This window comes from Phascolarctos cinereus, unplaced genomic scaffold (assembly GCF_003287225.1).
Source record: "Phascolarctos cinereus isolate Bilbo 61053 unplaced genomic scaffold, phaCin_HiC Scaffold_4;HRSCAF=312, whole genome shotgun sequence".
In the NCBI taxonomy this organism is placed as follows: Eukaryota; Metazoa; Chordata; class Mammalia; order Diprotodontia; family Phascolarctidae; genus Phascolarctos; species Phascolarctos cinereus.
Window position 1 is genome coordinate 516622117 of NW_027555847.1, and position 16440 is coordinate 516638556.

At 40.3% G+C, this 16440-nt stretch overlaps 1 protein-coding gene across 1 annotated transcript in view; it reads left to right on the plus strand.

Moving 5' to 3' along the window:
- APCDD1 (APC down-regulated 1) overlaps window positions 1–16440 on the plus strand; it is a 52069-nt gene that overhangs the window by 32832 nt on the left and 2797 nt on the right. Inside the window, exon 4 of the mRNA XM_020985551.2 lies at window positions 14982–15303. Within this exon, the coding sequence (XP_020841210.1) occupies window positions 14982–15303 (322 nt within the window). The remainder of the gene's footprint in view (window positions 1–14981; window positions 15304–16440) is intronic.

Consider the following 16440-nt stretch of genomic DNA (forward strand, 5'->3'; position numbering starts at 1 on the left):
TAATGAGGTCTCTAGGGTACTATAATAAAGTTTTCCCATGACTCCATAGAAAAAGTATAAAATACTTGAACTTATATACAATACTAAAGTCAGATCATCTATCAGCTAACTGGCTCCTTTGAAGCCAAATTCTCTTATTTTCTCCCTACAAAATTACACTTTGCAAGGGGACATTTACTCATTTTTGTGTGGTTTTCTGCATTCATTCTTTCAAGTCACTAATTCTTCGCCTTCCTTCACCATTATACAGAAGGGAGAGCTGGCAGGTATAAAGGGACACTGTAGAGGAGGCAGGTCAGCTGTTGTGTTCATGTTACCATGACCACTACAGCTCCTGCTGAAAAGAGACTCTGAAAAAAAAATTATATCAACAGCTACTGACCTATATGCCTTCTCACATGTATACAAAATCTTTATCTGGGTCATCTATACGTAAATTTAAGAGTCAATAAACATTTATTAAGCACATACCATGTTCCAGGCACTGAACTGAGTGCAAGGGATACAAATACAAAACGGACAGTTCTACTCTCAAGGAGCTTAGAACCTAATGAGGAAAGACAACATACAAAAGAAAACTGAACAATGTGAGGGGAGGTGGCATAGCGGAAAAGTCCAAGAAGCTGAAAGTGAGTGCAGCCAGATAGGAAATGAGGAAATGTCTGAGGACTAAGGGTATTCTCCATGAGGATATTAGCAAGGAACAAGCAAACTTTCCCAAATGATGTTCAATAATGGACTACATCTTTACCATCTCACAATTGACTGAAGGATGTACATATTTTAAGAGCCCATTATGTTTGTTGCTTACTGGTTATGAAAAAAAAAAGCAGAGGAGTTGATAGAACCAGATACTACCTCACAGAATTTTTTACATCAAGGTCTCTCCCATTTGTGTATCAAGGTTGTTCAAGATTCTTTGGAAAATGAAGTAATAGGGGCAGGTAGGTGGTACAGTGGATAGAGCGCCGGCCCTGGAGTCAGGAGGACCTGAGTTCAAATCCGGCTTCAGACACATAACACTCACTAGCTGTGTGACCTTGGGCAAGTCACTTAACCCCCATGGCCTCACAAAAAAAAAGGAAAATAAAGTAATAGAAATAATGCCACTCAGTGACTTCTAATAATAACTATCAAGCAAGGCGCGAAAAAGGAAAATGTATGCTTCCCAAAAGTATTTGCCACTCTAATGGATGATAGTTTAGATTCCAGGTTGAGGAAAGATTTCCCATGGATAGTGAGGTCCTCCGATCATCCTGTTTGCAAATGTCTTTGTTAATTGCGTCAAGCCCCAGGACTATGTATAACACTCTGAAAGAGATCTGAAATCACTGAAAAGAGTTTGGCCTGTTCATCCATCCAGAAAAGACCAAAGGATGAAGAACGTCTACTGCCCAGCTCTCAAAATGCCTGTGGAGCGTGTCCAACCAACAATATGCATATTTGGGAAAGACAATAGAAATAGATAAGGAGTTAGGCCCAGAGCAAGGAAAGCAGGTTAGATTCCTTTCAGGAAGCTGCCAAGCACTGTCACTGATTCCAAGTTTCCTATAACAGCAAATATTCACTTTTCCAATACAAACAGTTTACTGATCTTGCTGTATAAAAGAGAGACCTACAATGCTACTGCATTGCATTGAGGGCAGTGGGATGTGAGCAGTCTGTAACATGTAACCAAAGAAGGATTTGAAGAACAGGAGTAAAGCGTGCCAGGATTAAACAGTTGTATGGCGAAAAGAAAAGATGAGCTGGTCATGAGGCAAGAGGATGGCCAGAGTCAAAGTGCTCCAACGATTTCCTCAAGATGTCAGGAGAAAGGGGAGGAAGTCCTCCAGGATGCTGAATCCTGTTCCCTGCCTCCCCCCCCTCCATTAGATGGTGATCTTTGGGGAGGAAATGGATGAGAATCTCATAGTATGGGCAGGCTTTGATGGCATATAATCTGTGTCATTGGAGGGAACTTGTTGATATCGTAGATCCATCTGAATATTGGGAGTGGGGTGCAGAGAGGAAGGCTCAACAGCCATGTTTATGCTGCCTGCATAATATCATAGGTCTAGAGCTGGAAGAGATTTTAGAGGACATATAGTCCAACACCTTCATTTCCTAATAGAAGGCCAAAGAAGTTAAGTGGCTTGCCCAAGATCTCACAAATAATATACATCAGAGTTGGAATTTGAACCCTGTTTCCTCCTTAGAACTAGGACTGATCTCCTTGCCTAAAATTTTGCTCTACCTATGGCAAAGTGATTCTATAGCAAGTCTTTTCTTTTGGAATCTACATCAAGTCTTTTTCTTTATCCTAGGAAGGGTACAGAAGAAGGTTTTAATAGGATCACAGATTTAGAGAGGGGAAGGATATTAAAGGCCGTCAAATTTGACTCTCTTTTTTAATAAATGAGACAATTGAATCACAAAGAGGTTAAATGATTTCTCAAAGGTTACATACAAGTTTCCCTTTGCTTCTAGGAACCTTGTAATAGGGGCTGGGATGGAAGAGGGAGAAAGAGAGAGGGAGAGAGACAGAGAGGAAGAGAGACAGAGAGAGAATGAATCTGAGGCTGCAAAATATTTTAAAGGCCTGAAAAATTGCCATGCCTCCCAATGCTGAATACATTGCTGTCATTTAGGCCTTAGTAGCTTTCAGAATGGATTATAGTCAGGAAATGAGAAATATAAGAACCAAAGATATACGTTGCATTTGGAAAACCGCATTATAAGGTTATGAGTGCATTGAGGCTTCTAACCTCTCTTTCTCTCCCCTCATATATGCATGCATATCCATATATGTGTTAGAATATGTGTATGTGAGAGATTGCCCTGTAAAAAGTATACTAGTGAGCATTTAAGGTTCTATGATGAGCTAATGGGAGCAAGGAGACTTTTCAAGGTCTCTCATATTTACCACTAACCATTGTCACAATGAGAAAGCTCAAGGCTGGCATTTTAATGGTCAGTGAGACTTGTCCAGCTCTCAAATATGCCTCTATTGCTGAGAGGCAGTGTGGGACAGTAGAAAGATCACTGATTCTGAAATTAGCAGACATCTGCAAATTCTGGCACTTAGTCGTTGGCTCTCCGTGTGCAAACTACTTAATCGCTGTAAAAACCTCAGTTTTCTGAATTGTGAAAATGGAGATAATACTTGTAACACTTGCCTCATAAGGTTGTTATGAAGAAACTGTGTAAACCTAAAGCACATTGAATGTGGACCAGTTGGTATGGAGGACGGTGGAGTGGTGAGGAGAAATGCTTTTCTGAAAAGAAGTAGAAGACTCTAGAATCAGTGTTTCCTTTCATTCTGTTTGAGTTGATGAGGAAACAAGCTTGAAGACTGGGATGCAAAAGACAATTGCTTCCTTTTACATCAAACTAAAGCTGAAATCAAGTGGAAACTCATTTAATCTTAAATGCAGGATCCTTTCTTTTTTTAAAGGAGGGCTGGCCCCCACCACTAGAGATTTCATTGAAATTCAATTTAACAAGCATTTATTTAGCCCTGAATTTAGCTCAGAACTAAAGTAGGCCATAAGGGAGAAAATGTAAGGTACCTGCCCCCAAGGAAGTGACAAACATTTTGTGGAAAGAAATACAAATGTGAAATAGTTAAATAAGACTTAAATGCAACAAAGAATTAAATCCTAGAATGAATGGTATGGACAAATGCTATAGTAGGAATTAAGGAAGGGAATAAGCATTTATATAGCACAGGCACTGTGCTAAAACACTTTTACAAACATTATTTCATTTGATCCTCACAACAACCCTGACAGGTAGGTCCTGTTATTATCCTCCTTTACTGGTGAGGAAACTGAGGTTTAATGACATGCACAGAGTTGGCGCAGCCAGTAAATTTCTGAGGCTTGATTTAAAACTCAAATCTAGCCTGATGCCAGGCCCGCACTCTATCCTCTGAGCCTTCAGCTTCCTCTAGAGGAGGCAGAGAAAGAGTAGTGCAGGTTGGGGTGGGGAGACAGGGTTTGGAAGGCTCCAAAGAGGACTTTGGCTGAGCCTCCAAAGGTGTCTAGGATTTGATCGGGTTTGACCCTACAGAGCTGTGGACATGGCTTGAACTATGAGATCCACTGGATATTAAGTTTTTCTAGATTAACTATTAAAATGGATAGTTGCGAAAACAGAGACAACAGAGAGCCACACGTGTTAACAGATTAATAAACAATGAGGCAGTTGCATTTCCATATTTCTTTTTCTCTTAAGGCTAATTTGGTTTTTACTCAATTGTTTTTCTTCTGGCAAGCTTTCCAGATGTTTCTTTTCCCCAAGTGCAGAGTGTATTGAGCATGACTTTGTTTCATGAAACTCTTTAGCAGTCTGGTAAAGCTTACACACCCCTTCTCAGAACAGCATTTTTAAATGCATAAAATACATCGCATAGGAAGACCAAGGAAACCAAAAATACTGACATATAGTTATCAATATTTTTAAAAATGTTCATGGACTCCAGGTTAATAATTCCTGATACATTTTTTATTTCATCAGTTCTCAAAGTGTGATCCAAGGACCTCTGAGGATAACAGAGACTTTTTAGGTCAAAACTATTTTCATAATAATACTAAAATGTTTAAATTTCTAATAAATATGGATAGATATAACTCAGATAAAACACAAGATCTTTGGGAAATCCTCAGTACTTTGTAAAAGTATAAAGGGGTTTTGAGACCCCAGAGTCTGAGAACTGCTATTCTACTTAAGAAGGGGAAAATTGAAAAAGAAGCACCACCTGAAAGAAAAGTTAGTTCTTCTCACTTAAAAAAAAATATCACTGGTGATGGACCTTAAAGTAGAAAAGGAGAAAAGTTGAGAACCAGCTTCTAATTCATACACAGCTTTTCATCTATATCCTTAGAAAATTCATAACCTATCTAAATTGGATCATTGCTGTGATGATCCAAACAATTTTTACTTCTTTCCTTTGGGGTGCAAAAGGAGCCTTCAGTTGACAATCTCTGGCTCTGTCTGGCTGTCCAGTATTCCATATAAACTCCATAGAATCAGCATTCCATTATTCTTTGTCTCCTCCCTCCATCCTTCTAGGTCTAGCCCCCTACAGGGCCCTGTCTGTCGCCATGGCTAATCTTAACAGCCTCGTGGGTTGCCGTGCATTGTTCTAGTGAAGTTCCCTAAATTCTTCTGTGCCCTGAGGAGCAAGTGCATTCCATCTGGCGTCCTCCTTGTGGTCCGAGCTCTTGCCATGGGAAGCAATTGTACTTTTTCTTTAATATTTTTTTCCCAACTGTCCCCACCATACACACACCTCTTTTTTTCCTTACTGCCTCACAAACCATTGCCTGTTTTCATTTAAATTTCTTTTAAAAAACAAACAAACAAACTTCGTTCTCTGTTTCTTGGAAATGGTGACTTCTGAGAGGTCTAGAATCTGTAGTAAGCTGGGGCTGTTCTATTCGTGATTGAATTGGACGCTGCTCTCTTCCTCTTCTTCTGTCTGCCCCATTTGCTTGTTCTTTATCCAGGGCATGCCCACAAACTGCTCTCTACTGGACTCCCTTCTCTTTTCACTCTATACTAGCTCACATGGTAATCTCATCAGCTCCCAGTGGTTCAGTCATCATTTCTATGTAGATGATTCCCAGATCTATATAGCCAGCCCTAGCTTCTCTCTGGAGCTACTGTCAGGCATCACCAATTGTCTGTTAGAGACCTTAACTTGTATGTCTGTAGGTATCTCAAATTCAGCATGTCCAAAATAGAGCACATTATCTTCCCCCTTAATTTGTTATACTTTTTGGATTTCCCTATTAGGGCTGAAACCTTGGTATCATCTTCAACTCCTCACTCTCACTCAGTGCCTCCCTCTATCCTATTGTTGCCAAATCTTACTTCTACCTTCACAAAATCTCTCATGTTTGTTTCTCTCTACTCATTTAGCCACAACCCTGGTCCAGGCCCTCATCACCTCTCTCCTGACTATTGCAATAGCCTTCTAACTGCTTTTCTTGCCTCAGGTCTCTCTCTCTACTTCAATGCATCCTCCATTCAGTTGACATTCAGATGACTTTTCTTTTAAAAATGTAGAGCTGAGAGAAGCAGAATTGCAGTAGTTCAAAAGAATGTGAGGTGCACAAATTTAGAGACACCTCCACTCCAAATGTTCGCCTGACCTGTGGTAAAGCCTTCCAAGCTTGTGTTGGTCTGATCAGTCACAGTCAGACACACTGTACCTTGACCCCAACATAGTGATTTCATTTTGGTCCTCTTTGAGAACGAAAGGTAACAACCAACCGACAGCTGACTATGTCACCCCTTCTTGCTAAATGAGCTCCAGGGAATCTCTGTTTCCTCCAGGATCAAATATAAAGTCCTCTGTTTGGCATCTCAGGCTCTCCACAACCTGGACCCTTCCTATGTTTCCAGTCTTCTTCCACATTCCTCCTTCTACAGATTCTGTGCTCTAGTAATCCTGGCCTACTTGCAGGCCTAAAACACAACACTCTGTCTACCATTCTAGAGGCAGCTGGTGCTGGACCTCAAGTCAGGAAGTCTGATTTCAAATCAGACACTTAACTAGCTGTGTGACCCTAGTCAAGTCATTTAATCTCAGTTTATCTCAATTTCTTCTACTGTAAAATGGGGGTAATAATAACAGCTACCTACAATGGTTGTTGTGAGGATCAGTACATAGTAGATGCTCTATTATTGTTTATTCCCTTCCTCCATCCTTACACCATTTTGTTCACCGTCTCTCACCTGGAATGCTCTGTCATTTACCTCCACCTCTCAGTTTCCTTGGCCTCCTTTAAGACTCAGCTAAAAATGTTTCTTTCCCAGCTCTTCCACCCCCAGGTGATAATATCTTACCCTCTCAAATTACCTCCCCCTCCCTCTAACAGGTGCCAAGTTATTTACGAGTTGTCTCCTCCATCAGAATGTAAACTCCTTGAAAGCATGGATTGCTTTCCCCAGTTTTTATATCCCCCGCTCCTTAATACAATGCCTGACATAGTAAGCACTTACTTAATAAATGATTGTTGACTGACTGATTGAGATTCCCTATGTAGGATGCTAACATAGAGCTATTTTCACTTGGTTCTAAAATTTTTTTTAAAATTTTTTGCTTCTGGGAGATTTATTGAAAAAATTCCCATCATATTTTTAAAAACCATTTCATTGAAAGCAAAATCACTTACATGCAAAATATAGCTTCATTTTCAAGAAACTCTGGGTTTAACAGGGCAGCTAGGTGGCACAGTGGATAGAGCACTGGCCCTGGAGTCAGGAGGACCTGAGTTCAAATCCAGCCTCAAATACTTGACACTTACTAGCTGTGTGACCCTGAGCAAGTCACTTAACTCCATTGCCTAGCCAAAAAAAGGAAAAAAAAAGAAATTCTGGATTTAAAAGCTATGTAAACAAGTTGAATATTAGAAGGTGACTTGATTCTTTTAGTGTCTGAGAAAAAAATTGACTGGGCCCTGGGACAGAGAGGAAAGATCAAAAGCATCAGCTTTTACCACATGGCTTACCTTGAAGTTGAGAATTTAAATTGAAGGAGAGAGGCAGGCTGGCTCTCCCTTTTTAGCAAAGGCTGAATCCATACAGGAGAGGAAGAGATACCAGGGGGAGGCCCCTGGTGTAAAATTGTGCACTGATGAAATATATCTAGCAGTGCCTCTTGCTGTTGTCATAGTCTGTTCTTCAGTCTTCATTCTCAAGGAGGACCAATGACGTCAGGAGGGTGATGTCTTGGCTTGCAAGTGAACTGGATTTCAATGAGGCAGGGCTGTGCAAAGTCATCAGCCTCATTCTTCTCCATTCATCAGAGTCTAGTAACAGGACAGAGGTCAGGATGACTGATGGTGGCCCACAATGCAGTGGGAGACCTTGGCTTTTTTAAACTAAGGTCTCAATTTTTCTGAGGCAACGCCTGTTCAGTAGTTGAAGGGTAGGTAAGAACGGAAGTGAAAGATGGCCTAGTTTGCCTTCACAAAAGAATCGATCTGACATAAACATAAAACGAAGATGATAGCGCTGGCAAGACTGACCTAACAAAATTATGGCAAGGTTCAGATGAGATAATATATTATGCAAATGACTACAATCATGAAATCGTCACCTGCTTCTCAGCCGTCTAGTGATAACCTTCTTTTAAACCTTTTCAGGTTTAAAAATTTAAAGCCAGGTAGTAATCTTTAATGAATGTCATTGACTACCCAGAAGTAACATGTTAGAGGGAGAGGGAGGTGATTTGAGAGGGTAAGATAGTATCACCTGGGGGTGGGAGAGCTGAAGAAAATTGTTTAGCTGAGCCTTAAAGGAGGCCAGGAAACTGAGAGAGGGAGTTAAAGGGACAGAGCATTACAGGTGACAGACAGTGAACAAAATGGTGTAAGGATGGAGGAAGGGAATAACTCCACTTGTTCAGACCATTTCAGTCACTGTTACTGGAATATACATTGTTAAGTCCATGGTAATGGGGGGAAAGCCCCAGAGAGAAAATAAAAAATTTTTTTTTGATTTATTGGCTTCTTTCTTTTCTTTCCTGGACAATTTTTAAACTGTCTGTGTACTGTATTTACTTATGGATAACATAGGATTATAGCTAGAGCTGGAAATATCAATGGCCATCAGGTCCAACTCCCTTATTTCTACAGTTGAGGAAACTGAGGCCTCAGGTGGTTCAATCACTTGTGCAAAGTCTCACACAGATTATCAAAAGAGCTACTCAGAGGGGAAGTCCTCAGACTCTAGAACCAGTACTCTTTGAACTTGGCCATGTTGCCTCACTAGCCTCTGAAGTAGAATGTAAGCTCTTTGAGGTCAGGCACTGTTTCAGTCATGTCTTTGTACCCCCAGCACCTGATACAATGCCTGGTCAATCATAGGTGCTTAATTTCTGTTGTATTGAATTGAATTGAACCATATAGCTAGAGAGACATTTTCTTTGATATTCTTGGTATAAACTATATTTCTATGTGTGTGCACATATATACACGTGTATATGTATATGCGTATGTGTATACACACACACACACACACACACACACACACACACACACACACACACACAATATTCCCCTAGTGGAATTCCATTGATGGTTATTTATTCCATTCTGGACAAGAGTCTGAGCCAGATAGTAATCTTTAATGAATGTCATTGATTACCCAGAAATAAGTACTGATTAGAAAATGGAAGAAGCCTATAGAATCCCGTCACCCAGAGATGATACTTTCAAGTTGCTAGAGACTTTGACAGGAAGATGTTTTGTTTCTCATAGGGCTCAGTCATCTTCCTGCTTCTATCTTTGCCTGTGCTTATTTATCTGAGCAAAGTTGTTTTGCATTTTTCAGTGCTTGAGGAATTTAGTTGTAAAATGTTTCTGTAAACCCTCCTGGGCAGTTACAGGATAATGCTCCTAATGTGCTTAAACTTTGGAAAGAAATGTCATACAAACCCAGGTGGCTTTGCGGAGTTACAGAGAAACTAAAAGTTATAGCAGATGAAAAGTGCCTTCTCTCCAGAGCATTACTCATTTACAAGGTTTGTGGTTTCTTTTTATTTTTAGAAAATGGTTTTTTTCTTCCTTAACCATTTATAGAGGGATTTTTAAAAATTTAAAGTTTCTACAGTTGGTGTACCTCAAAGTCATTTTTCTTATCACGTCACGAAGGTGATGCTAAGTACTTCCATTGGTTTGGAGAACATTAGTAAGTGCTTGATAAAAGCTTATTAGTGTTTCATGGAATACAGTGCTGGACCTGGAGTCAGGAAGACTTGAATTTGAAGCCCGCTCCTCCTGCCACCCCCATGCTTACTAATCTCCTCACCCTGGGGAAGTCACACCCTTATAAGGGCCTTGGCTTCTTCATCTGTAAAATGAAGATGATAGCACTAGTGAGACTGACCTAACGAGATTGTGGCAAGGTTCAGATGAGATACTATATTATACAAATGACTATAACCATGAAAGCATCTATAAATGTCAAACGTTAGTATTATTCTTGATGGACACTGGCAAAGCACAGTCTAGTCTACCAAGACAGAAAGGCTAGAAGTATTGCATTGACAATGGACTGTGTTTGTCATCTGAAAACCAGCCCAGCCATGCTTAGAGAAGGTCATCACCAGAAGGCTGACCAGCAGGTGATGATCTTTTTTGGCCACAGCGACTCATGAAGGCCATCTGCTAGGGATTAGTAAGGTTAGGATTTTTGTTGAGGAAGAGATGAAATCACCCATTCTTGATGTATTGAGGCGTGGTTAGTGTTAAAAATAGCAACAAGGAGATTTTTTCTTGGTCTCTCCGCTTTAAAAGCCTTCAACTTATCTGTGCATAGAAACCCAAATTTTGTATAATCAGTGCCAAGTACTAGGGAAAGAGAAGCCAAATCCTTGGACTTGGGAAAGGACAAAATCTCAGATGAACACTATATGTCAGAAGAAAAAAAAACCCTATACATCAGGAAAGAAAATAAGGAAAAAGTAACTTTACTGAAAATGGTGCTTAATAAGATTCGTTCTGCTAAAAAAAGTTATAATTTGCCTTTTCCACTTAGTCATCTGGAAAAGCTGCATATACATACAAAAGCATATTAGAGAAAGGAAATCCTAAGGCTAACATACTCTAGTTAACATTTCCTACTTCTATTGGAGCCAAGCCCTTAGTTCTTTGATCCAAGACAAGGATAATGGAAATTGGAAAAAAGAAACAAAACTATTTACCTTAAGCACTATTAGTAAATATTTACTTTGCTACATGAACTATTAATTGGCTTTATGATTGATAATAACTGGGGAAAGGAGTGCAGAGGAAGTATGATGAATAAGTTAACTCTTTTTAAGAGCATGTGTAGTCTTTATTTAATGACAGCTTTATCTTTTTCTAATACATAGTTTTGAATTCCATTACTCAAAAACTTTCAGTGTCCCCCCATTACCTATCGAATAAAGCCCAGACATCTAAGTATTCAAGGCTTTCCACAATCTAGCTCTATCATGATTTTTCAGCTTTTTCTAGTACTACTTTGCATTCAACCCTGCAGATGAATTGAACTGCTTTCCATGCCTCTGATATATCCCATGCTTCCTTACCTTTGTGTCTTTTCTCATTCTGCTCCCTGTGACTAGACTGGCTTTACCTTTATTTCTGCCTGTTGAAATCCTTCCTTCATTGCTGTTCAGGGTCCTTATACATCTAAAATTCTATAATTTTCTATGATTACATGTAGGAGCACACGACTCTTTCCATTGGGAGTCTCAAAGTACTAAATGACTGGTGCCTCTTGTGTTGACCCAACATATTGCCTCAGAGAAAGCATTATCCACTCTGAGAGTATAGTGTAGTGGTTCAAGTGCAAAAGTGACACCATGTACTGGGAAGGAGGAAGGTTCTCCCTTGAATACAGGCGTTGTCAATAGTCAGACACAAATGGAGAGGCTCTTTTCTGAGCTTACTGATTTACACAGCACAACCAAAAGAAATATTTTTATCAGCAGGCATTTGCAGTAAGGAAACTCTTGTCCAGTATATGCAATAGGACAGTTCCTTAGCCCTTTGCTGGTTGTCATTCAGTATGCATGACAGTAAAATCTACTGGCCCTGGGGGGGTGGAGAGGTGGGGTTGGCAGGCAAGAGAAACTACAATTCTAATTGCCAACCCAAGGGTTAAAGAGAACTCCTGCCATGTTCAAGGCTTACCCTGGTGGTGATGTATTTATATATTCTGATGAAACACAGCTCTAATAGGCTGTGTACAGGTGTTTTACTCTCCCGATTTAATCACTGTAACTTGCAGACAACAGCCGGTAAACCACAGGACACTGTTGCCTTCGTTAGACCAGAGCTCCCCAGGTAAACAGTAAGCCAGCAAATACAAACCAGACCTCTGGGTCAACAGCAGAGGGCTGTGCTTTCATCTCACTCTGTTGCAACCCATTTGATCTCATTATTTATGAGCCACAAATTATGTTAACCAAGGGAACATTCTCTTTCATAAATTGCAGTCCCATAGTTATTTAGCAGAAGTAGCAAATATACGACTGAGCAGAGATTTCCTCTTTGACGGGGGAGGGTAAGGAGGTGGCAACTGAAAAATTCAACTCCTTCCCTTTTTCTTTCCTCCTTCACTCTATGAAATCAAGTGGAGTCAACTACAGGAAGGCCTTTATAGTTCCACTTCCTGATATTAGAAGAATTAGGAGTCCAGGGAAATAATAGTTAATAATAATAACTAGCATTTATATAGCACTTTAAAGCCTGCAAAGCTCTTTAGATGCATGGTCTTATTTGATTCTCACAACAATTCTGTGTGGTAGAGTGCTATTATTTATCCCCATTTTACAGATAAGGAAACTGAGTCTGAGAGAGGTTAAATGACTTGCCCAAGGTCACTCAACCAGTTAGTTATCTGAATCAGGCTTTGAACTAAGGTCTTCTTTCCTTCAAATCTAACTCTGTCTCTATTACACCACCCAGCTACCTAAACAAATGCTTCCCTGGCAGAGACTATGACTGACATTCAGAGAGTATCCTTGGAAGGCGAGGTGTGATTGTGCTGAATCAATACCCGTGGAACTATCTGTCTCACCTGCCAAAGAGATCTGGTATAGGGATCACTAAGCTAGGCTCTCCATCCAACCAACATATTCTCTCTGTCTCTCTCTCTCTGTCTCTCTGTCTCTCTCTCTGTCTCTCTCTCTCTCTCTTTTTCTCTCTCTCTGCTCTCTCTGTCTCTCTCTCTCTCTCTCTCTCTCTCTCTCTCTCTCTCTCTTCTCTATCTCTCTCCCTCTCTCCCTCCCTCTCTCCTCCCTCCTTCCTTCTCTCTCTCTGTTCTTCTCTCTCCCCTTCCTCTCCCACCTTTTCCTCCCTTTTCTCCCCACTCCCTCTTCCTCTCTTTCTCCTGTTTGTCTGTCTGTCTCATAATTTCAACACTTGCATTTGTATGATGCTTTTATCCTCACCAAGTGCTTTATTATTTGATCTGCCTAAGAGTCCTATTACTTTAGCAAGGTGGCAAAGACATTATTATGCCTATATATAAGTATGGGGAATGGTGTTGAAGTAATTAACTTGCTTACTGTCATATCAATAGTTAGTGGAATAGAGCTGGAGCTGGAAACCAAGTCTTCTTACCCCCAACCAACTTCAAGTGAGTTTAGACCATATCTGTTACTCCCCCAGGCTAGATAACAGACACTCATTCCTGCGTGTTCTGTATGCACATTCCAGTTCATGAGGCTTTGCAGATAAACGTAGAAGAAAGTACTTGCCCTGTGGAATAAGGTGGTGATACTATAAACCAGACATAGGAGGAAAATCCTATTAAAATATATATCTTCTGCTTTCTCCTATTATTCAATTGCCTAAAGAGATAAAAGCAGAATATGAATTGAGAGCCTATAAAACTTCCAATCTGCCAGGCTGATAAAAATAAATGGATGATATGTATACAGTGACATCTTCAATTTGGCCTCCAGCCCTTTCCTTATTTCAACGCATTTTCCCTCCCTCCTTATTTAGAAAGGCAAACAGTTCACATTTGGCCTTTTCTTTGTGTGCTTCTATTATGACGTTTGTTTTTACTTTAGAAATCAATTTCGGTCTGGGTTGGGAGGAGGCCTGTATTCATGTGTGTCCATCAGGTTTCCAGGCAGGAAATTTTATTAGGTTCTATAGTTCAACTATTTAGGTTAGTCCAAGAAAGCATTAAAAGAGATATTTCATACAGGATATATCATCTGCAGGAGCCTTTTCCAGTCTCACCCAATGCATTCCCTTGGAAATTACCTCTCATTTATATTGTATATATCTTATATAGACATTGTTCTTTGCATATTGTCTTTGTAATTAGAAAGTGAGCTCCTTAAGTCAGGGACCATGTTTTGGCTTTTATTTGTATCGATAGCACTTAGCATGGTGCCTGGCACTTAGAAAGCGCTTAACAAATGCTTCTTAGCTGACTGCCAGCCAAATCAGTCCTCTAGTTGCTTCTCTAAGGATGGTGTAGTAACAGTATGGCTAAATTGGGAAGCCATTGGATGGTTGTGGCTTGGTTTAATGGGAAGCACATGGTTTGCTGTTGTTTGTGACTTCAAGGCCAACCTCAACTCCTCACTCTTCCTCACCTCACATATTCCAGTCAGTCGCCAAGCCTTGTTACTTCTCCCTCTGCAACATCTCTCATATCTATCGCCTTATCTCTACTCATACAACCAAACACCTTTATCTCCTCTTACCTAGACTACTGCAACAGTATCCTGATTGGTTTCCCTACCACAAGTCTTCCCCTGCTCCAGTTACTCTTGCCCACAGTGGCCAAAATGATTTTCCTAAATCACAGGCCATGGCATACCCACTACTCAATAAACTCCAGGATCTCCCTATTACTTCTAAGGCCAAATAAAGATTCCCTTTTGGGTATTTAAAGCCCTGGCCCCATCTTTCCAGCCTTATTATACATCATCCCCCTTCTCACACTTTATGGTCCAAACAAAGTTGGCCTTCAAACAGACAACACTCTGTCTTCTGACTCCATGTCTTCTCACGGACTGTCCTCTATTTCTAAGAGGTACTATTACCACCATTTAGAATTCCTAATTTCCTTCAGAGCTCATCTCCGGTGCCAACTGTTCTACCTTACTAATGGCCCTCAACTGCTAGTACCCCATCTCCAATAACTTGTGTGTGTGTGTATATAAACAAACAAATATATATCCATATCTACCTACTGCTATGTGTGTGTCTATGTATATATGTATATATACACATGTGCACACACAGATAACACACACACATACACATACACACACACACACACACACACACACAGCCTTCTCTGATCGAATTTAAGGTCCTGAAGGCAGGGTCTGTTTTATTTCTCTTTGTATCCTTACTGCTTAACATGATGAATAGCAGTGGTAGGTTTTTCAATAAATGTTTATTGGTTGAATGATAGCTTCCCTTTAATGAGAAGGGTCTTTAACTGGGTTTCTTCTCTGGTTTCAGAATCATGACCATGCCTGCATTGCATGCCGGATCATCTACCGTTCAGATGAGCACCATCCTCCAATATTGCCCCCCAAAGCTGACCTGACCATTGGCCTACATGGGGAGTGGGTGAGCCAGAGGTGTGAAGTTCGCCCTGAAGTTCTCTTCCTCACTCGCCACTTCATATTTCATGACAACAATAATACCTGGGAAGGGCATTATTATCACTATTCTGATCCCATCTGCAAGCATCCCACCTTCACTATTTATGCCCAGGGTCGCTACAGCCGTGGTGTACACTCTGCCAGGGTCATGGGAGGCACTGAGTTTGTGTTCAAAGGTAAGGCTCCTGTCATAAATCAAAATTTCTCTAGGGATTGAATGATGATGAGCAAGGCTTGACCATTTCTGCTGTGCACAGGTATATTGCCACAGGAGACACTGAGGCAAGAAATTAGGGGAGAAATTTTTCTGTTCGCAGAACCTGTCATACAATGGTTAGCAGATGCCCACTTCTTACAGAACAGTGACAGCTTTGTATATTGTTGCATGATTCCATGAGTTTAGGAATCCTGACTCCTGGTATGCACTTTAACAATATCCAAAACCCTAGCCTAGAATGCAAATACCATTGGGAGAGGTAATACATTTACTTAAATTCTCAAAAAAAAGTATAAATGACTAATAGCTGATCTTTCTTAAGAGCAAGTTTCATGGGGAAAATGCAGAAAGGCATTTATTGCCTGAGGTTGTAGGGGAAAGATGTCATAGAATGAATAAATTGTACAGAAAAGGGGCCCTCACCTACTTGGAGGTGTTTTTTTGTTTGTTTGTTTTTGTTTTCATCTTGGCATAGAACATTGTATTAGATCAGGGGTTGTTAACTTGTTTTGTGTTATGCATCTCTTTGGCAATTTGATGAAGTTTATGGATCCCTTCTCAAAATAATGTGGGTTTTAAAAAATTTATATTGGGAGGAAATGTTAAGTTTCAGTTAGAGGTTAGTGAAAATAAAGATGTCTTTTTTTCCCATCCAAGTTCACAAATCTCCTGGTATCCTGGTATCCATCCATGGCCCATGGACCCTAGCTGAAAACTATATGAAATGCAGAATTGACCTGGAGGGAACAGTAATGAAACAGAGATGGTGATTCATGTAATGAAGGAGCTTACAATCATTTTTGTTAAGTAGTATGAGATGATGGGATATGTTTTCAAGAGTAGTCATAGAGTCTCTTCTTAGATGTCTTCAAAAACATGTGGACACATTTCTGAGATGATGGGCACATAGACCTGCCCAAGGGAGTCAACGAAATATAAAATGACAGATCTAGAGATAGATTTCATGGTATCTGGTCCAATGCCTTCATTTTATGGTTAAGGAATCTCAAGAGAGGTTAACTTAACCCAAAGAGGTTAAGTGACATTCCCATAGTTACATAGTAGGTAGAGAGCTGGACCCAGGTTCTCTAACTTC